This window comes from Corvus kubaryi, unplaced genomic scaffold, assembly GCF_017639235.1.
Source record: "Corvus kubaryi isolate FWS band 111438036 unplaced genomic scaffold, C.kubaryi_AGA036_p1.0 split1-37296, whole genome shotgun sequence".
In the NCBI taxonomy this organism is placed as follows: domain Eukaryota; kingdom Metazoa; phylum Chordata; class Aves; order Passeriformes; family Corvidae; genus Corvus; species Corvus kubaryi.
The window spans coordinates 4,770,330-4,789,474 of NW_024582075.1; the positions used below are offsets into that span (position 1 = coordinate 4,770,330).

The 19,145-nt window shown below is 37.7% G+C and overlaps 1 protein-coding gene across 2 annotated transcripts in view; it reads left to right on the forward strand.

Moving 5' to 3' along the window:
* SMC5 (structural maintenance of chromosomes 5) overlaps nucleotides 1-19,145 on the forward strand; it is a 41,982-nt gene continuing 22,837 nt past the window's right edge. For both annotated transcript variants that reach the window (XR_006013541.1, XM_042012711.1), the window contains exons 1-9: nucleotides 1-151; nucleotides 1,442-1,583; nucleotides 2,701-2,753; nucleotides 4,867-5,029; nucleotides 6,210-6,344; nucleotides 6,963-7,103; nucleotides 12,160-12,321; nucleotides 16,956-17,027; nucleotides 17,861-18,116. Coding sequence is in view for 1 of the 2 variants with exons in the window: in XM_042012711.1 (XP_041868645.1) it covers nucleotides 39-151; nucleotides 1,442-1,583; nucleotides 2,701-2,753; nucleotides 4,867-5,029; nucleotides 6,210-6,344; nucleotides 6,963-7,103; nucleotides 12,160-12,321; nucleotides 16,956-17,027; nucleotides 17,861-18,116 (1,237 nt within the window). In the remaining variant the exon portion in view is untranslated. The remainder of the gene's footprint in view (nucleotides 152-1,441; nucleotides 1,584-2,700; nucleotides 2,754-4,866; nucleotides 5,030-6,209; nucleotides 6,345-6,962; nucleotides 7,104-12,159; nucleotides 12,322-16,955; nucleotides 17,028-17,860; nucleotides 18,117-19,145) is intronic.

The following is a 19,145-nucleotide window of genomic DNA, read 5'->3' on the forward strand; positions in this document are numbered from 1 at the left end:
CCCAGGGGGAGAGAGCGTTGGGCTTGGGAGGGGGGAACATGGCGGCGGCGCGGAAAAAGGGGAAAGCCGTCTGGAAGTCTGTGAAGGGTGGTGAGTCTCAGTCCCCCTTCGTCCTGGGCTCCATCGTCAGGATCTTCATGGAGAACTTTCTGTGAGTGAGCGGGTGGCGTTTCTCCTCCCTCGAGCGGCCGCGGCCTGCCCCATCCGCCCCGCCGTAGAGGGGCCGAAACAGCGGAGCGGGGTCGCCGCGAGTACCGTGGGCTACGGGGGCTGGAGGAGGGAGTGCGGGAACTGGTGTTCCCTGTAGAGTGCTGCTTTTCTCGGAGTGGGGAGCTCGGAGACGCTGCTATGTGGGTTACGAGTCCCAGGCGTTATCAGCGCAGTGTCGCTACCCTGGGGGCGCGTTCCCCGGTGCCGGCCCGCCTTCCCCGGAGGTGATGGTTCCTGTTGGCTGTGCAGCCTCTGCGTGCTGTTTGTCTCTCAGATACCTGGTTGCCAAGCAGTGGAGGAGGGGAGATGCAGAAGATGCTCATAGGGCAGTGGGGACAGGCCTTGAGACCCATTAGGATGAAGCGTCTGTGGTCTTTGCACGTGTTTTTGCCAGCTATGTACTGCGAATATCATTCTTTTGGGGCGTATTGTGGTTACCAGCAGCAGTTGTCGGGCCATTTTCTTACGGCTCCATGCCAGCCTTGAAAACCTTCAGTAATGTAGTGCATGGGTCACGTGTTAGATGTTAATTGAATCTCCAAAGAGAGTAGTTTAAATCCTCATTAAGGGTTCAGATACCTTCTCTTCCACAAGTACATGGTTTATAATATTGTGTTGCCATTAACTGCTTTGTACTCCTGCTTTGGTGGTGGTAGTATTTCAGCTCCTTTCTGTGTTTGGCACAATGCAGGAATAGAACATCAAATGATACAATTCTTTATAAAGGTAGGGTGTTAATTTGATACGAGTTTGCATGGGTGGGTTGGGTTTTTCCCCATAGTTACTCTTGCAGTAGGCATGCTGGATGTACATGATAAAAGATATCTAATGGACTTAGAAAAAAACGAAATACTAAGGGCCGGCTAATATTGTAACTCAAGAAAGCTACTGCATGATCAATTTTCAGTCTTCTTTTTGATGCATAAAATAAAATGATACCCTAGTAAGTTCAATAAAAATTGTCATCATGTTGCTGGATTTCATTCCTTATAGTCACTGATTTTAAAGAAAGTTGTAGTGAGTACTCTGGCTGTTAGATATGTATTTCACAGTGTTGCTCTGAAATGTTAATTTTCACTCTTGTGACTTTCTTACAAATCTGTATTTCGGGATTGAGTCTAGATGAGGTAATTGTATCTGTTTAATAAAATCATGAAGTGTTTCTAAGCAAGTTCTTTTTTTTTAAAGGTAATACAGTGTTTTAAATTCAAAATCTTGCTGTGTTTTCCAGAACGTACACTGTCTGTGAAGTATTTCCAGGGCCCAACCTGAATGTGGTTCTAGGTGCTAATGGCACAGGCAAGTCAAGCATTGTTTGTGCCATCTGCCTGGGACTGGCTGGGAAACCTTCTTTCCTAGCACGAGCTGATAAGGTAACTATGAGCTTTTGTGATTTTCATGATTAATCTGAATTTCATTCAGAGCACTGTCCAGCAGAGGGTGGGACAAAGATAGTCTTCCTTGATTTGCTTTACTTTTATAAAAAGTAAGGTGTCTAAATTGAAGAGTAACCTGGTCCCGAGACAGAGGGGGGTTGTCTTAATTAACTGCTTGCTGTCTTGTATAAATTATGAAACGGAAACACCTGAATTGTAGTGCAGCCTGAGTGGACTAGAGGTTTTATCTGAAGATGGCTAAGCATCCACAGTGGGGTAGAAAAATGCTGCTTAATGGCCTAAAAACATTTGATAAGAAGTACCAACTAAAGGAGAAATAGACAAAGTCTAAAATAAATTCCCAAATACATAGTACCTGTAGAAAGAATACACTCCTTATGTGTCTTGAGAATTCAGCTAGAAGCATGGAGGAGGCACTGATCTTTGATTTAAATGGAATTTGGATTGCTCTACTCTATTTTTACCTCTTACTTTCAAGATCTTGTGCGTTGTCACTATAGTAGGAAGTTTATATTTTGAAATTTTCAGAGTTTTGCTATTTGCTTTCTTGGATATTCTCATTGGATGCAGTTTATCTGACTAGGTTTGGAGCAATGAATCTGGGTTCTTAAATGATTGCCCATATTCTCTTGTAGCTGCTCAGTCATAAGCAAATGTGAATATGGAAATTGACTGCATGGCCATTACCGTGTGTTGGTATTTCTCTTTACTTTTCATGGTTTATTTTCATACTGTTATAATTTGCAGTTCTAGTACAGATATTCAGCAGTGTGTTTTCAGTTGTCTTGCCTTTGTTCCCCAAATTTGTGAGAACTTCTTCCTGTCTGTGGATCTGCTGATTATAATTTGTTCAGTTTTGGTGGCTGAAGGTGACCAGAAATTGTTAACTTGTGGAGGAAGTTCTAATGCTGCTGGTGGAGGATAATAGTGTCTTCCTTTCTTTTTAGTTAGTGCTTTATTTTTCTTTTGATTGTAAGTTTTCAATAAAATACGCTGTTACAGCAGCTCCATTATACAAATGCATTTTCTTGTAAAATAATACATGTAAATATACTGTTATTTTGCGGTAACAACTTGTAAATTAATTTTGTAGATCGGTCTCTTTGTGAAGCAGGGGTGCATGAAAGGCGCAGTGGAAATTGAACTGTAAGTAGTAAAACTATTTCCTCATGCACTTTTAATTGGATCACTTCCCCACACAGTCATTCACAAAGTGGTGAGAAAAAAATTTGGTGTACAGAGGTCTGTCTTTAAGCTGGTGCTTTAATTTCTCCTTTTTTAATTCCTCTGGACTTCAGGATATTAAGTTTAAATAATTATCACACAAGAAATAGTCAGTGATGGCTACTCTTGATCTTGCTTTCTGAAGCATTTCACCTTGTCTTTATGTACAAAAAATGTATGGGTAATGATTGTTGTATATGATGTGTTTAGCTTTTGATTACATTTAAGGTTCTGATGATTTAAATTTAGTCAGTTCTGCCATCACTATGTGGTGGTTGGAATTCTTTTTATTGAAGAAAAAATTACAAAAGTCTTAAGTTTTAAAACAGATTGTTCTGCCTTCACTTCCTTATACTCATAGTGCTGGTATGAGGGGCTTCTCTGCATCCTCACTGAAAACATCACATACTGATACAAAAGAGGTAAAAACAAAGATCTGAGTAGTTCCATGTAATGCAGTCTTAGGTAAGCTGTTGCAAAACAGAGCAACTGGAAATCATTTGGACTGTAAAATTCCATTAGTAGCTTCTGCCATAGGGCAGTGTTACATGCTTCCTTTTTTGTGGCCGCTATGGCATGGGTGATTTTAATAAGCCTTAACCTGGTCTGTTTGCCTGAATGAAGCTGAAAATAGAGATAGTCAACTGATTCATAACCTGTGTTAATTTGGATAACAATTGGCCACCCTGATCAGGTTTTCTAAAAACAAAATTTTGTTGAGGAAAAACAATATGACAGCAGGCCTTGGAAAAAGTCCTGTCCATTTTCGTTGTGGGAGTGATCAAGTAAGACCTTCTTTAGAGATTGTGGCAATGTGTTTAGGAGATGGGATGTCTTTCAGGTAGATGTTGTGATTGTTTTAATGTAGATGTATCTTGATGTTACTTGAAAATCTGGAAAGAATCTTGCAGTTTGTGAAGATTTAGCATTTCATGGCTCGTTAGACCCAGCATGTCATGGTTGCAGTGTAGCTTAGTCCTTTGACTGGTAAAAAATATTTTAAATACAACATCAGGGCTGGGAGACCAATGATGCAGAAGATAGCTTTTTTGACAGGAGTTAAAAATTGAAGTTCTGTATGCATGTATTGCCTTTGTTGAATTTGGCCCTTGGAATGTAGCTATACCCTAGTTATGGTAGTAAAAATATGCTAATTTAATGAAAGAAAGGAGCATGGCTTTGTAGGTCTTTTGAAGGAAGTCTGATAAATTAAAATGAGGTGGTGCAGGAAGTAACAATTCAGTAATCAAGAAATAGGATCATATCCCTATGGTGCTTAGTCCAAACACTGGCAACAGATGTGTACTCAGTTTACATTGACCTCTATTCTTGAGTCTCCTGAGGTACATGACCACTCTACAAGCCTATATTCTCCGTTCTTAACAGTGTGCTTAACAGGCAAGAGACAATTTCTAAATCAAAATGGTAAACTAAAATTCTACTTCTTACTTCTTACTGCTGCATTTTAACCAGACTAAATTTTTGAAAGTAGGTATTGAGCTAGAAAACTAACTGGAAACTAATGTGTCTTTACTGGTTTTTAAAAGCAGAAAACGGAAATAAATTAGTATTTTTTGTGCTGTACGCTATTTTTATTTTCAAATGAAATATATATGCACAGCTTACTGATGTATTTCTGTACACTAGCAATTCAAAGACATACTGCACCTCCTTCACACCAATTTTAAAACTTAGTAAATCTCACACAAATTACACTTTTATAGAAACTGTTCACATTTGTAACAACTTCCTAAGTGTTTCATACATTTAGCGTGAGCATCTCATTTATATAGGTAACTTCTGAGTTGAGATTTGCAGATATTTTTGATGTTTCCCGTGTGAGTTTAATTCATCACTGAAGTACTGGATTTTTCTGAATCATGAAAATGAGAATCTGATGGTACTGTCCAGTTAATTTAGATGAAATATTTAGCTATCTATAAAGTCTAATAATACTTTGACACTTGGTAACCTTTGACACTTGTAACACTTCTCAGGTATTCTTGAAGTGTAAACACTTCTTTCTATTAATCAGGTTTAAGTCACCAGACAATATTATTATCACACGTGAGATTTATGTGGTGAGCAATGCATCAGCGTGGTTTATCAATAAAAAGCCAGCAACCCTGAAAACAGTAGAAGAACAGATTGCAGCCTTAAACATCCAGGTGGACAATTTGTGCCAGTTTCTTCCTCAGGTATGAATTAATTTTGAAAGACAATGGGTGCAAATGGAGTACTGTGCTTTGAGAGGATTTTGTTCCTGGTTAGCTTGAGCAGCACTTCTGCTAGTTCAGTGGGACGGTACGAAGAACAAGAGGGATGAGGCAGCTGTGCTGGTGTGATGGTGAAAGAAAAGAGGAGCTGTGTGTCCTTTTAAGCTCACTACTTGAGCAGTTTTGTACCTGTTGACTCTGAAAGGAAAAAGATACTGATACTCCCTGTCCTGGTGTTCAAGTAGCAGCAGTTGCTAATAGAGCCTTTCCAGTAATGTCAGCAGTTTCTTGAGCATAGGGCTTAAAGATGTATAGAATTGAATTATGTAAGAATAAAATCATCCTAATGGAAAATAAGTCTTAAAGGAGAGAGAATATTAAGAATACTACTGGCAGTTTCTGCATTTGAATCCATGTTGAAGCAGGTCAGGATTCCTGTGTGGGTAGCTAAGTGGCCTCACATTGCACTTTAAAGTTGTGACAGGTTCCTTCCCAGTTCATGTGGATCATCAGGAATGGTAGTAAAAGAAAACCTTATCAGAGCCTAGCCATGGTGTTAATGTTGAATTCAAGAAGGCATGCAAAAAAGCATTAAAGTTTAGAGAGATAATACTGCAGAAACAAAAATATGCCAGGTGTTTGATGGTTCGTTTTCACTTACATACAGTATTTGTTCAGAACTTTCAGCATACTATGGTAACATAACTTTGTGTTTAAAACAACCTTTTCTCTTTAGTACATAAATGTCAGTTCAGTCAATATTACTGTGTTGATAGTTCTGGTTTATTTGTTCTCTCCCAATGTATTAACGACAAGCACACTTCTTGAGTCAGTCTCGGCTTTGAATGTTCTTCTGCCTTTGACAGCAATACTTCCTAATAGCCTTGGCTGCCAGCTTTAATAATACCTTCTACGTGGCTTAACTTTCAAGTTTGTCATAATATTTATACTGCAAGGGTTTAGCTTCAGCAGGGAACAAATGCTCCTTAAAGTTTGGTTGCTACTTGATGAGATGGTCATTAACTATGCCAGAGCTATTTAGCATAGAACTGTAAGTCAGGTGATGCTTGTGAGAAGTATGCCACAGTGTATAAATCCAGTATTACTGTATTGCACTGTTCCAGCTAATCCTGTATTTTTATAACTTCTTTAAATTTCATAGGACAAAGTTGGAGAATTTACAAAACTGAGTAAGACTGAGTTGCTCGAAGCCACTGAAAAATCCATTGGTTCTCCAGAAATGTACCAGTTTCATTGTGAACTGAAAAATTACAGGGAAAAGGAAAGAGAACTGGAGGTAAAAATGCACTTTAGAGAGCAGTGAATGTAGGAAAAGTGAAATAAATTTTACCCTGACATGTTACAGAATTAGAAGATGCTATTTATTTACAAAGTCCGTGGTAAGTTGATTTTACCAAACAATGCTCATCTTCTCTCAGAACTCCTTCACTCTGACACTCACATGCTTGTAAGAACAAAGATGTGTGCAAATGGTCTGGACTCAAAAGACAAAGAAAATATGGCTGTCACCAAGTACTCCTCTCTTCTCTGGGATTTTTGACTGGTAACAAGTTTCCTAGACAGATCTTTTATGTCTTCTCTGTGTCACTGGCTATTACAGCATGGTCCATTGCTTTAGTGTTGCTCACTTCCTTGAAAACAAAGGGACAGACAAAAAGGAAGAGGAACGGTGTTTGGGAACAATGTCCTTAGCCGTACAGGCCATTCTTGTAATCCTTTGTTCTTCTGTTTTTATCTTTTTGGGTGGTTCCCCTCTAGTTACTGCTGTACTAAAATGTCTCCACAAGCGTTAAATTTCTGCTTTAATGTACACGTAATGGGTTACATGTAGACTAGTTTCTGAGAAGAGTTTTCACAAAGTAGATACTGTAAAACGTGAAAATATATATTACAGAACTTGTGCAGAGAAAAAACCACCTCACTGGAGAAAATGAAACAGAGGGTTGAACGGTACAAGCAAGATGTTGACAGATACCATGAATGCAAGCGCCATGTAGACTTAATAGAGATGCTTGAAAGGAAAAGGCCATGGGTGGTAAGTTTTATTTCCAGTGTTTTCTCGCCTAACCCATTTTCCGTAAGATAGTGAAATTAGAAATAGGCCAAAAGTTGCTTTAGAAGAAGTGTGACCAGAGTAATTTGAATATCGTTACAATTGCTCAGTGCAAATAGGCTAGGTCTTGAAATTCTGTTCTTGGCCTAACTGTAATGTTTGCTTACATACCCAGCTGTATTGAATAAATTGCTTCAGAAGTAGTTCAGGTAGTTAGTGCACACCTCAGAAAGCCAGCAGGACAGGCCAAGAGCAGTATTCCTTTTATTCTGTGCAGAGACAATTGGTTTAAGTGCTAGCCGGCTCTACTTGCTTCTTCAGCTGTAACTTTTTTTACAACTTTTTTTTTTTGTTAATTTTTTTAGAGGTTAAGTTCCTCTTAATTTATTAGTTGAGGTTTAATGTGCCTGACATACATGTCAGTGAATTAAAGTTACCAATCTCAAAAATATTAGCATTTGGACAGAGAAATTTTAAAACAAATTTGAAAGAATGTAGAATAAAGGACAGGTCATGTTGGGATTTCAGGGATTGTCTCCAGATTACTGAGAGATGTCACAGAGATGATGTGTTGCTGAATCAGTGTCATGTTTATTGAAGGATGAGACAGGAGAGATGTTGCGAACAAGATTTCTAATATCAAAGGCAGCAGTTACAGTAGCAACAGCAAAAGCAGTAGCAGTGGCAGCTGCAGCAAATACAAAGGTCAGGGTTAGCAGCAGCTGCAGCAGATCCAAAAATGCTGAGGTAGGTAGGTAGGAGCTTTTTTCTACGAGGCCTTTTATACTTCTTTAAGCCAGTAAGCAAATGCTACAAAGCTTGTTAACACATTTGTACCAATCACCACTCTACGTGATTTTGCCGCCATGCGTATTTTCTTATCCTGTCAACATACCGCTATTAAGGCCTATTGCACAGGCTTATATTGCTACATCTTAACTTTCTAGGAAACTCTACTACAGAATTTATTGTTAAACTCAAAATTCTTTACTCTTAACCTATTACTATTATTTCTTGCATAAAACATATTTTTACTTGTTAAAAATACATTTCTACTTTTATAAGGCATACTTATTTCAAAACTACAAAACTACATTTGCTTTAAACTGCAAAAGCTCATTGTCTTAACTCAGGCAGCTTTTGCCAAGGTCTCAGATTGAAACATGTATCCATTTCTATCTGTTCAAGCACAGTGCTGTTTCTGTACCCTGTCAGCGCCTGCGGGTTTTCTCTAATGTCATTTCCCACAAGGTCATTTAGACAAATCAAAGTCTTTCTGAGGAGCACTTTGGTACTAGTTTAGTTTAGTGTTGAATGGTCACTCAGATTAAATTATTCTAAACAATTCAAACCGATGGGGATTTTGGTTTACTGAAACAATATGTTGTTTGCCGGCTTTGTAGAGTTCATGAAATACAGATAAAGAACTTTCAGAAAACTTAGTTTACTATTTGTGAATGTGGAAAACTTACTTTTTGCAATTTTGCATATAACAAAGCCTCACATGGCTACGTAAAGAACTTTGTGGCCTTCGCATCTTGAGCAGCTGGGTTCAAAGGGTCCTCGCTGCCTTCAAATCTTGCTAACAGTGGAGGGATTTAGGAGTAGCAATTGAAATAGATGGATGGTGGTATGTGTTAAGGAAGTATGGTATACATTCTGTATACCAGTCAGTACTTGCTGAATGATGGGAGTTTTTACTACTGCATGTGTTAGCCTGGTGTTGCATAATTAATGTAGACTGATACTGATTGTTCTCTACTGTAAGATATTTGCTTATAAAGAAAGGCTTGTTGGACACTGGCAGAGGAAAACTAAGCTAAGAATTTTATCTGCTGACAATTAAATTGCCTTCCGTAAGTTAGAGAACATTCCTGCTAGTTACGTGTTACTTAAGCAAGTTTAGTCACACTTTGTCACACTCCCACTGCTGTCTTCTGGACAGTTTGTGTTGCTCAGTATGTTAAAGACTTTTAGTGGGTGCATTCAATTAAATGTAACTTTTTGGCCCCTGAATCCATAGAAACAACAGTGTGCTTTGACACCTTGGTGGAGTTCTGATTAACAGTACAGAATCCGTAGTGTATATTAGGTTCAGGGAAAAGAGAAGAGAACTGGAGGTAAATATACACCTTAGAGATGCTGGGAGCAGGGACTGGAGGTAAATTACAGTACATTTTAACATGAGATCTTCCATGTGCAGAATTTACAGTTGAAATCAAAGGTCATCAACATAATCGTTTTACTAGGTAGAGGATATCTGAACTACAAACTGTAATAAAATTCCACATTTCTGTTGCTGTTTTGTGATTTGTCAAACTGTGACAGAACTTTTGGCGTTGTCCTACACTGCAAAACAGCAAGCTCTCTCTAAAAGAAGAAATGTACTGTTCTACAAGGGTGTGGGGTTTTTTGTTGTTTTGACCTAGCACTGTTTAGTCCTAAGAATAAATGTTTTTTTGGGTCTTAAAATGGGGTTTACTGAAGTTGAGAATAGCATGGGAGTTTATTCTTCCTTTTGTAGATGGTTCATCAGCTCTGTCCTCCCCAAAACACAGGTTTCAACTTGAAGGCTAAACGCACCTAGCTGTTCAATTTACCTTTGTAACAAAGCAGAGTAGCTACAGGTGAGCTTCCAAGTCAGCTGGAAGGCAGATGTATAAACACTGCTTTATGTTATGAAATAGAGAAAACAGGCAGCCTGAAAATATTTAAACTCAAATATGACATTACTGTTTCTTAATTGTAATGGAAAAGAGAAAGTCTAGTGAAGAGCTTGTTCATGTTTTGACCACTGTTGAAGTCATTTTTATTCTGAAGACTGTTGCCTTTCACCTGAGGAACTTTTTTGTGGTCATGTGCTTTTTTCTAGACAGGGACAACTGCTTCTATATGTGGAGAATTATACGCCATTTTCACATATGTCTATGTCTAATAAGTTTTTGAACTTATACTGTAAATTCCATAAAATTCCATAGTTCCTGTAATCATGTAGTGTGGAGCAAGAAAACATGGTACACTTCGTAATAAGAGAACAAAGACTGCTTGATTAAGAGAACAAGGACTGTTCACTCGAGGCAGGAGAGATGTAACAAAATTTCTAAAATGTAACAGGTACCAGAAGTACAGTAGTTTGCAGAAAAAATTGTTATACGAGCACTTGTTTTAGGACAAAAAACCTGATGTGATTATTAGGAATGTGATCATGTATACTATTAGTTAGCAGACACATGAGCACCTGTACTATTGGCTATCCAGACTCGTGTTATTCTAACCTGATAGTGAAGATATTATAAAAGCTATATACACTTCTAATAAATATACCACGACTGGAGACAGTGCATCATTCATATGTCACAATGTAGTTTTGAAAATATATTTTGGTCAAGCCATGTCCATTCTTCTTTTCCTCCTCTGACATTTACAATTAAGAAAAATATTGTTTTAAGATGCACATATCTCTTGGGAGAGCTGAAATGCTTTGGAAGTTCTGCAGGTCTTTAGTGGAGTGTGCAATTACAAGCATCAAAGTTACTTGTGTACAGATTACCAAAATACAGAGAGATATTGTGTATATCAGATTTTCTTAAAGTATTAAAGGGATCTGCTGTGTAAAAATCATGTCATGACAGTCCTATGGAACTTGCCTGTACTTTGTATCTGAAGAATCTGAAGTGTAATTGTATGCATGTGCATTTGCTTTAGTCTTGAAACAAAATGCCTTATTTAGAGCAGAGCTAAATTTTAAGCTTAGTCTTTCAGCTAAGTGAAAGTATAATCCCTTTACCTCTGTAACTTTGTAAGAGTGGCTGTAACAGTTCTGTGACTGTGCTTCACAGAATTAGAGCAGCTTTTTTCAAATACTTTTTGACTCTTTGAAAAAGATACTATGAAGAAAGACCTTGGATTTTATAGCCTAAGTTGATATATCTGTGATTAATCAGGTTAGTTAAGTAACTATGAAAAAGTGGTAGCAGGTAAAGCCAAGTCACCTGTTACAGATAGCTTCCAGGTGGTCTTTATTTAATATTGTTATTATTGTTATTATTATTTTAATGCTCCAAAGTTTGGAATAAGATAGGTGTATGTTCTGAATTAGGGGCTTTCTTTAGTGCATACAAAATCAAACAGCCTTCCCTTCTTCTGTTCCCCTGCATACCTGAATCTGCTCCTCTCTCTGGTCCTCTGAACATCTTGGTTTTTTTCTCATGAACCTTTCATGGTCTCATGGAACATAATGTTCTCTTATGTTTCTTTGTTGGGGAGAGCTGGGGAGAGGTTCCCCTTCTTTTTGTGCCTTTCTTTTTAAATTTTTTTTCTCACCAGAGAGTATAATACACACCAAAAGAATCACTAATAGTGACTCCTTCAGCTTAAACTACTTTCTCTACAAAATTCCCACCTTCTTGAAGTGGAGGTTTTTGGTCACCATACTGCTTACCATCTCTTTTCTCTCATGAATGTATCTTCAGCTAAACTTCCCAGATAGCGATGGCTTTGGTGTTTGTGGTGTATGGTGGAGTTTTTGCTTCTTTCTTGAAAGTCTATTCCACTCTGTCTCCTTGGTTTACTTCAGCAGTGGTTATGTCTGTTACTTGCTCTGATGATCTGTCCAGCTCCTTTCCTTTTCTTTCTCCCAAAATTGTTTGTGGTTATTTGCTCCTTAGCTTTTAGACTTCTGCCTAAGTAGTCTCAAACTATGAACAGAGATGGGCTAAGGAGTTTTTTCCGCAATGATCCTAGATGGACTCTAGGGACAAGGTAGTTGCAGACAAATGGGTTGTTTCTTCTGCCACTTGAATTGCATATTATTTAAGAAGCATTGATTATGTGTCCTCATTCACTGGGGACTGAAAGATCCCTACAGCTCCTCGTCATTGGAACTAGTAACATTATTACTTAAGTAGTTGATCTAATACTAGTTTGTGAAAGAGATTTTTCTTCTAAAATTCATGAGCAATTAAATAAAATGCTTGGACAGTATAAAACACTGGAATAGAAGACAGTTTTTTATTGTTTTACTTTCAATTCTTCCAAGGAATATGAAAATGTTCGTGAGCAGCATGAAGAAGCGAAACAAAACCGAAACCAAGTTAAGAAAGAACTGAAGTCTCTGAAAGAAATGCAGGCCCCATGGACAAAAAAAATTGAAGAAGCTGAAGAAAATTTAAAGAGTCTGGATATGAAAACCAGAGATAATGTAGGTATTGAAGTTCTTGTTTAACACAGGTAGTATTTCAGGTGTTCTGTGTTCAGCTTTGTAAAATGTAAAATAATAACCTCTTTCTTTGAAGTGCGTCATAACGATGTTTCAGCAGAAATTTTTGTGAAGCACCTGTGCCCTTGGTTCTCAGTGCCTTCTCCATGTCTGTTCAAGGAATACATTCCTTAGTAAACCTTTAGTAGCAGTTCTTCAGTCTGCTCTTGGTTTCATAAAAGCAAGTTTTAAAATTTCTCTTTGTTGTACCTTAAAAGTCTTCAAGGATATAATGTCAGTAGTTTCCCCAAGTTAGGTACTTCTGTTGAATTAGATGCCTGTTTTCATCTGTTCTGTAGTTCGGGTTTGTGGATGCTCCTTTTACCTTCTTACCTTTATTTAAGGTAAATTACAACTTTACTGGCCTACAAGCATTCCTCTAATATCGAATGTAATTCCACAAGTAGGACTTGATTTTTTAATTAGACAATAATCTTCCATCAGTTGTGAATATTTTTATGCATAAGGAAATTCAATGATAAACCTGTTACAGTGTGGATACTGCAACACGTGTATCAAACAAGGAGGCCCGTGGAAAAGAAATCTGTATGGACAGATTCTTGCTAGATGTTTCAGAGATGTTTATTTCTCCAGCCGCATGGCCGGAGCTCTGCCCAGGAACTGTTCCAGTCACGGGACCAAGGGTCCTTCTGCCCGCGCAGGGAACACAAACCAACCCATGGGAACGAGGCTGAGCAGGGGCAGGGAAACCCCGTGTCTGTGCCCTCAGGGCCCCTCTCCCAGGGCTACACGGCAGGGGAGGGACCCCAACATAAACCTACCTATGTGTTACAGTTTATGTAAGTGTTTTGAACAGCTGGGTTTATGGAAAAATACTATTTCCATGTGAAAAATAAGAGTACTGTGATTCACTGCAGGATTTTAACAATTATTTACTATTAAAACTGCAGAAGTCATTAAACGCATAAGCTGCACAAGTTTGCAGTGGATAACCAAAGTTAAATGATCACTTGAGAATGTTTGTTTGCTGCAGTGAGTTCTGTTTGAAGATAAGTGACCCACTTAGAGGAGTTGATGTGGAGACTCATGACACCTGTAGAGGATTGCTGCCTTGAAGCGTCTTGTAGAATGAGTCTGAAACTTCAGTGGCATTTAATGCACTGGGAGCTAATAAATTAGTCATGTGCTTCCTTTAAAAAAAAAACCAAACAAATGAAAACACCCTTGCCCCAAACAAAAATCTAACCCAAAACCAAACCAGAAAGACCAGACCAAAAACCCCTACAGACTGTTGTTCAATGTTTTTGTTGTGATAAACACTGTACCAACAATATGAAGTACTCAAGTACCTCATAATTATAAGAAAGGTCTTTGGTAAAGGTATTTAGATTTTTTGTCCCACATTATTGCAGTAGTTTACTATGCTTTGAGTCAAAATACCTTAATGTTAAAAATGTTGCGGTCTTACTGCAGTTGCCTTTTTTTGGTGTGGTTGGGCTTTTTGTTTTGAAGGTTTTTGTTGTTTAAGGGTAAGTGTACTTTCTTAGGGGAAGTTAACAGCTGGAAGCTTGAATTTTCATAATGCAACAGTGCCATCATGCTTGTGAATTGCTGTGCTTTGTTTGCACTGCTTGATCTTATCCCGTTGGGTTTTACTGAGATGTTTCAAATTACTATATTTTTTTCAAACAGGAAAGAGTTCCACTTAACCATTGGTACCACTGTTCTTGGAAGTATTGGGCTGTATTCATATAAAAGTAATCTTTTTAGTTAAAGGTTGTGCTTTGTTTCTATGAGAAACCTAGGACAAACATTGATCATTTTAGTTTTAATTTATGGGGAGCTTGCTCAGCATAGGCCACTTCCTACAAAACAAGGGAAGAAAACCTGAGAGAATGTACAAAGACGGTTGATGTATACTCTTGAATCTGTGTATTTTTCTTCTCAATCTAAACTTGTTGACTAAAGCTTTCATATACTACATATTCACAAGGTTAACCGTATAGCGAAGTGTTGCTTAATTTGAGTCTGGAAAATGGATTAGGTACATTTGTTCTACAGTATTCCAGAAGCCAAAAATACAGGAAGAAGGAAAGAGGATAAATTTGAAATAAGTAATTTATAGAAGACTTACTGAGGTACTCTAATATGGCTTTCCAGTGATTAGTTACAATTTTGTATTTTATTTATGACTGATACTGTTCTGTTAATAAGACACTTCCAAACCTGTTTTGTTCTGATGTTAAATGATACGTCCAAGTCTAATTTGAGTGATTATTATTTTGTCTTGAACTCAGAGTCCAGAATTGTGGAAAAAGACAAAAGGGAATATGTTATATATGTGGTTAGGCATGAGCTATTTGTAAGATACCAGGCAAGTTAAGAAGATCTGCTGCTTTTTGAACTTTTTTGACAGTAACTTCTTTTCAGGTGCTGAAATTTATTTCCCTCGCACATACTTTCATAGTTTGGCTGTTGAAGTATCCTTGGAAAGAAGAATCAGTGCTGGTTGCACTGTCAGGAGATAGTTCTGACCTAATGTAAAAGTAGCGCAAGACTTTTAAGTAGCTTAAAATAGCTTAGGCTGCTACATCTTCATTAGTTCGTCACCTTTTCATAGACTGCTTGAATTTCTTGTAACTTAGAATTCTGTCTTTGTACAAATGCAGGCATTTGGCGAGAGTTTCACAGGTTATTATTCTTTAATCCAGAAGGAGTTGATTAGCATCAATTTGGCATTAAGGGAAAGCAGTTTAGTATTTTAAGTCTGCTCTATTCTGGACACACAGACCTGTAGGGAATATAATTCTCTTCAGACCCTTTGCTCCAGGCTTATATCCATTATCAAATTACTTTAATTCTGATTGCTTCTTGAGATCTTTCTCTTGACATGAGGATATATATGTGAGAGCAGAAATAAACCACCTCTTCATTTTGTCTTTTTTGCACTTTGTTGGCAAAAAACCCTGTATGGAGTTGTAGTTTTGCCTGGAAGGAGCTGAACGCAAGGAAAGGCAGAGTTAAATCTGGGAAGAAATTATTGTATCCAGACATTGCATGACTTTTTCTCCTGTCTCTTTGTGTTAAAACCCTTTCAATTTCTGTGTGAGATTAAAAATTTTTAGTAACATTTGGTGGTTTGGGCGGTAGGATGTGTAGAATGTGGAATAAAAGAAATTGACCCATATTGTAGGAAAAGTTTGATAAAATGGTGTATTTTCAGAACAGTTTCATCAGGCTCTTTAAAGACATTTGAACAGAGTTAACTATGCAATGCAATTTTTTTAGCAATATTTAGTAGTATAAAGCAGTCTTTTGTGGTTGTACCATGAAAATCATAAAGATAGTTCTAGTTAATATGTTCTGTAGGTAGGTCTATATATAAACATATAATAACTGAAAATACAATGATAACTGAAAAACTGAATTCCAGTTCCTTACTAGTGTCCTGATTTTGAGAGCCTTTAGAATGGCTTTGTGAACATTGTGCATCAGTTTCCTGGGAGAGAGCTTCCTCTTCAAGACTGCCTCCGTGAGCTCTTTGGAAAGAGCATCACAGATCAGTACCTCATAGCAGTCAACTGCAAGACCCAGACGTATTTGTTGTTTGCTGTCTTTATGCAAACACCTGCATGAGTCTTAAAATTTTTGTGCTTTTTTGCGGTTGTGGTAGGGAAAAAATTCTGCGTAGTTTTATTTTCTCATTCTTGATGTATCTTAATGTCTTCAGTATGACTGACTGCAGGAAAATGTTTCTTCCAGTGACAGTGCTGTTTTATTTCTGTGTCTGCACTGGAATTGGCTTACAGTCCTTCCATCCTTCTGCAGTGTTCCAGTATTCTCTTTGCAGTGCTTCAGCCTTGAGTATTCACGGAAGGAGGAATTCAGTTTGCAGAGGAAGGATAGTGTACTTCCCCTGTGTTTGGAACTCAGCTGTGTGGGTGCCTGAGCAACTTGACCTAATAAAACAAGCTCTGAGAAAGGAATGGGGCAGGGTGATGCCAAGAAGTTCCTTCTAACCTACGTTATTCTTCCACTTTGTAGAAGCTGAGTATAGAGAAGGGGCAGAGACATAGATGCCTACACATGAGCCAACAAGTTGTCAAGCTCAGCTGTGTGGGATCTTGCTCTAGCACAATTATTTCAGATGTAGGATGACATGGACAAAATCTGGTTTGGCCATCCTGTGCCTAGGAGCTTAAGCCTTGCTCACTCTTTAGTATCTCCTTTCTTTGCAGAGCTGGTTTGGAGAAAGAGGCAAGAACATTTTATAATTGTGGACATCAGTATGTAAAATTTATATTGAAATTAAGGATGGAGTTATTTTAATTTCAGATTAGGAACTTCCTCTATATGTCATGCCTGAATTTGCAGACATATAGCTGCATGGTTGTGATCTGTACAGTATATGTGGTGTTATACAAGTCTTCACAAATTGCTGAAATTAAACATGCTGCAGATACAGTTAAGAATAAGAAATGGGTGAGTATGACTTTCTAAGTAGTAAAATGCAAAGTAAATAGTTATGCATTTACAAGATGTTGTTCAAAATCTGACTACTTTTTACAAATATAATTGAATTTATGACTGTAGTTTAAATACCTTGCTGTATGCAGACTGCTGAAATCAGAAGTATCTCCCAGAAATGTAAAGAGAAGCAAGATGCTTTGGAGATGAAAGATAAACAGGTAAGAGTCTCTTTATCTGTGACTTTTCTTGGTGTTTGTTTGGGTTTTTTTGTCTACTCTTCTGTTAGCAGAGGGGCAAATTTCTATGAAGGTGCTGCAAGTGCTTGCACTCTTCACTCCCTCTGCTGCACAGTGAGTCTTTAGAACTCTATTAGTCCAAAAGGAATTACTGAGGGAGGGGTGTGTACTGCATAAAATGAGTTGCCTTATGGAGTAGACAAATGTGTGTGTATGTATAGATAGATACAGATATATACACACACTGTTTGTGATAGGCTTTCCTTGGAAAGCTACAGCCTGTGTAGTGATTCACTCAGCACTAAGCATGCCCTCTGTGTGAAAGGCTGGGGTTATTGCTTCTAAGGATATACATCCTGCATCTTGTAAAAAGAAACATCCTTGCAAGGACCTGTTGTAAACCAGAGTCTGATCTAAGCACTTGGTCAAGAAATGTACAAATGAAATGCATAAGGGTGCAGAGTTAAAACCTCAAAGTTGTGTTTGGGCTATGGATTTTACTTAATCATAGACTAAACTTCAAATGTGTTAAGCAATTGTTAAGCAGTTTATTAAGCTTTAAGCTTCTGCTTTTGTGAAAATGAAGGGACATCATGAATTGACTTACAGGCTTGACTGTATTTTTGCTTATGTTCTTCAACTGCCATAGTGCTACTGGAACTGTGTCATAGTGCTGTTGGAACTGTAACAGACTCATGGGGTTTTGGTGCATGATTATGTCAGCATTTAATAGCAGTTGCGCAGGTATCCTAGGTATTTGTTATAGGGTCTGTATACTGAACTATTCTCTTGATGGAAATACTCAAAATTTTTAGATTGAAGAAATTAATCAAGCATTCAGAATGAAAAAAGATGAAGAAACAAACAGGCAGAAGAAAATATACCAAACTCAAAAAATAATACAGGAGTGGCAGAATGAGCTGGATACAATGGCAGTCTGTGAGAATCTTCAGCCACAAATTGATGCTGTTAATATTGAGCTGAAAGAATTACAAGAAGAAAGGGTGAATATTGATAATGATGTCAGTGATCTAAGAGCAGAAAAAACTAACCAGGAGCGGGAAAAGAAAAGTAAGTTACTTGAGGGTTTTTTGTCAATTTACTATTTTAATGACTGTACAGAATCTACACTACTTACTGTAGTGAAATAATTCAAGGTGTTTACCTCAGTCCTCCTAGTTGGTTTACATATATAGCTGTCCTCTTTCCTGTTACCAGTTGTATTAAAAGTAACATGCACTTTCAAAATTGAACAAGAAGATTCAAAGGTAACAATTGATCTTAAAACTATCCTTCAAAGAATCAGTATTTCTGATCTCTGCATAAGGTGACTCCTTTGCCGGTTTGGAGGTTTGGGGGATTTTTTGTTGTAAAGGAAAGTGTGTAGTTAGCAGGTTCTGAAAATCAATCCCAAACCTGATGGAGAAAGCAGCTTGCTTTGAAGATGCAGTGTTTTAGCTACTTCATATATTATATGCAGTATATTAGCTGCTGATGCTGCATTTGTCCTTTCTAGATGAATTTTAGTTAACCTTAATTCCAGAGTTTCTTTACGCTGGTCTGGTATTTGCAGTTAGTCCTTTCTAAGAAATGAAATGAAATTAAAAACCAGAAGCTTGGCAGGTGGAGAGGGTGTTGTATACATATTCCTCAGTGAATGTTGCTCATTTGCACATACCTGTCTATCTGGCACATAACTTGCCATAAAATCCAGGAAGAAACTGAGGTAGAGAGTCCAAGTGACCTGGGGAAGGAGACACTGTATTTTATCTTAGTCAAAAATTTTATCAAAAATCTCTGGTTTTGATCTCTGTCTCTGCTGAATAACAAATGCTTTCATGCACGGTCTATTGTCACACATTTTGGTTTTTGCCAGCATGAAATAACAGAGATATTTCACATTACTAGTCCTACTATCTTTTTCCTTTGGGGATGTGTTTATATTTAAGTACAAAGGTAGAACAAGTCTTGATGAAACATACTTCTAAGGCAAAATTCCTGTATTTTTACTGTGCCTACCACATTTTGTTATTCCTTGCGTAAATTTTCAATTCTGTTTTAGATGTTAAGCTGTAATAGTTCTTAACATTTCTTCAGAAG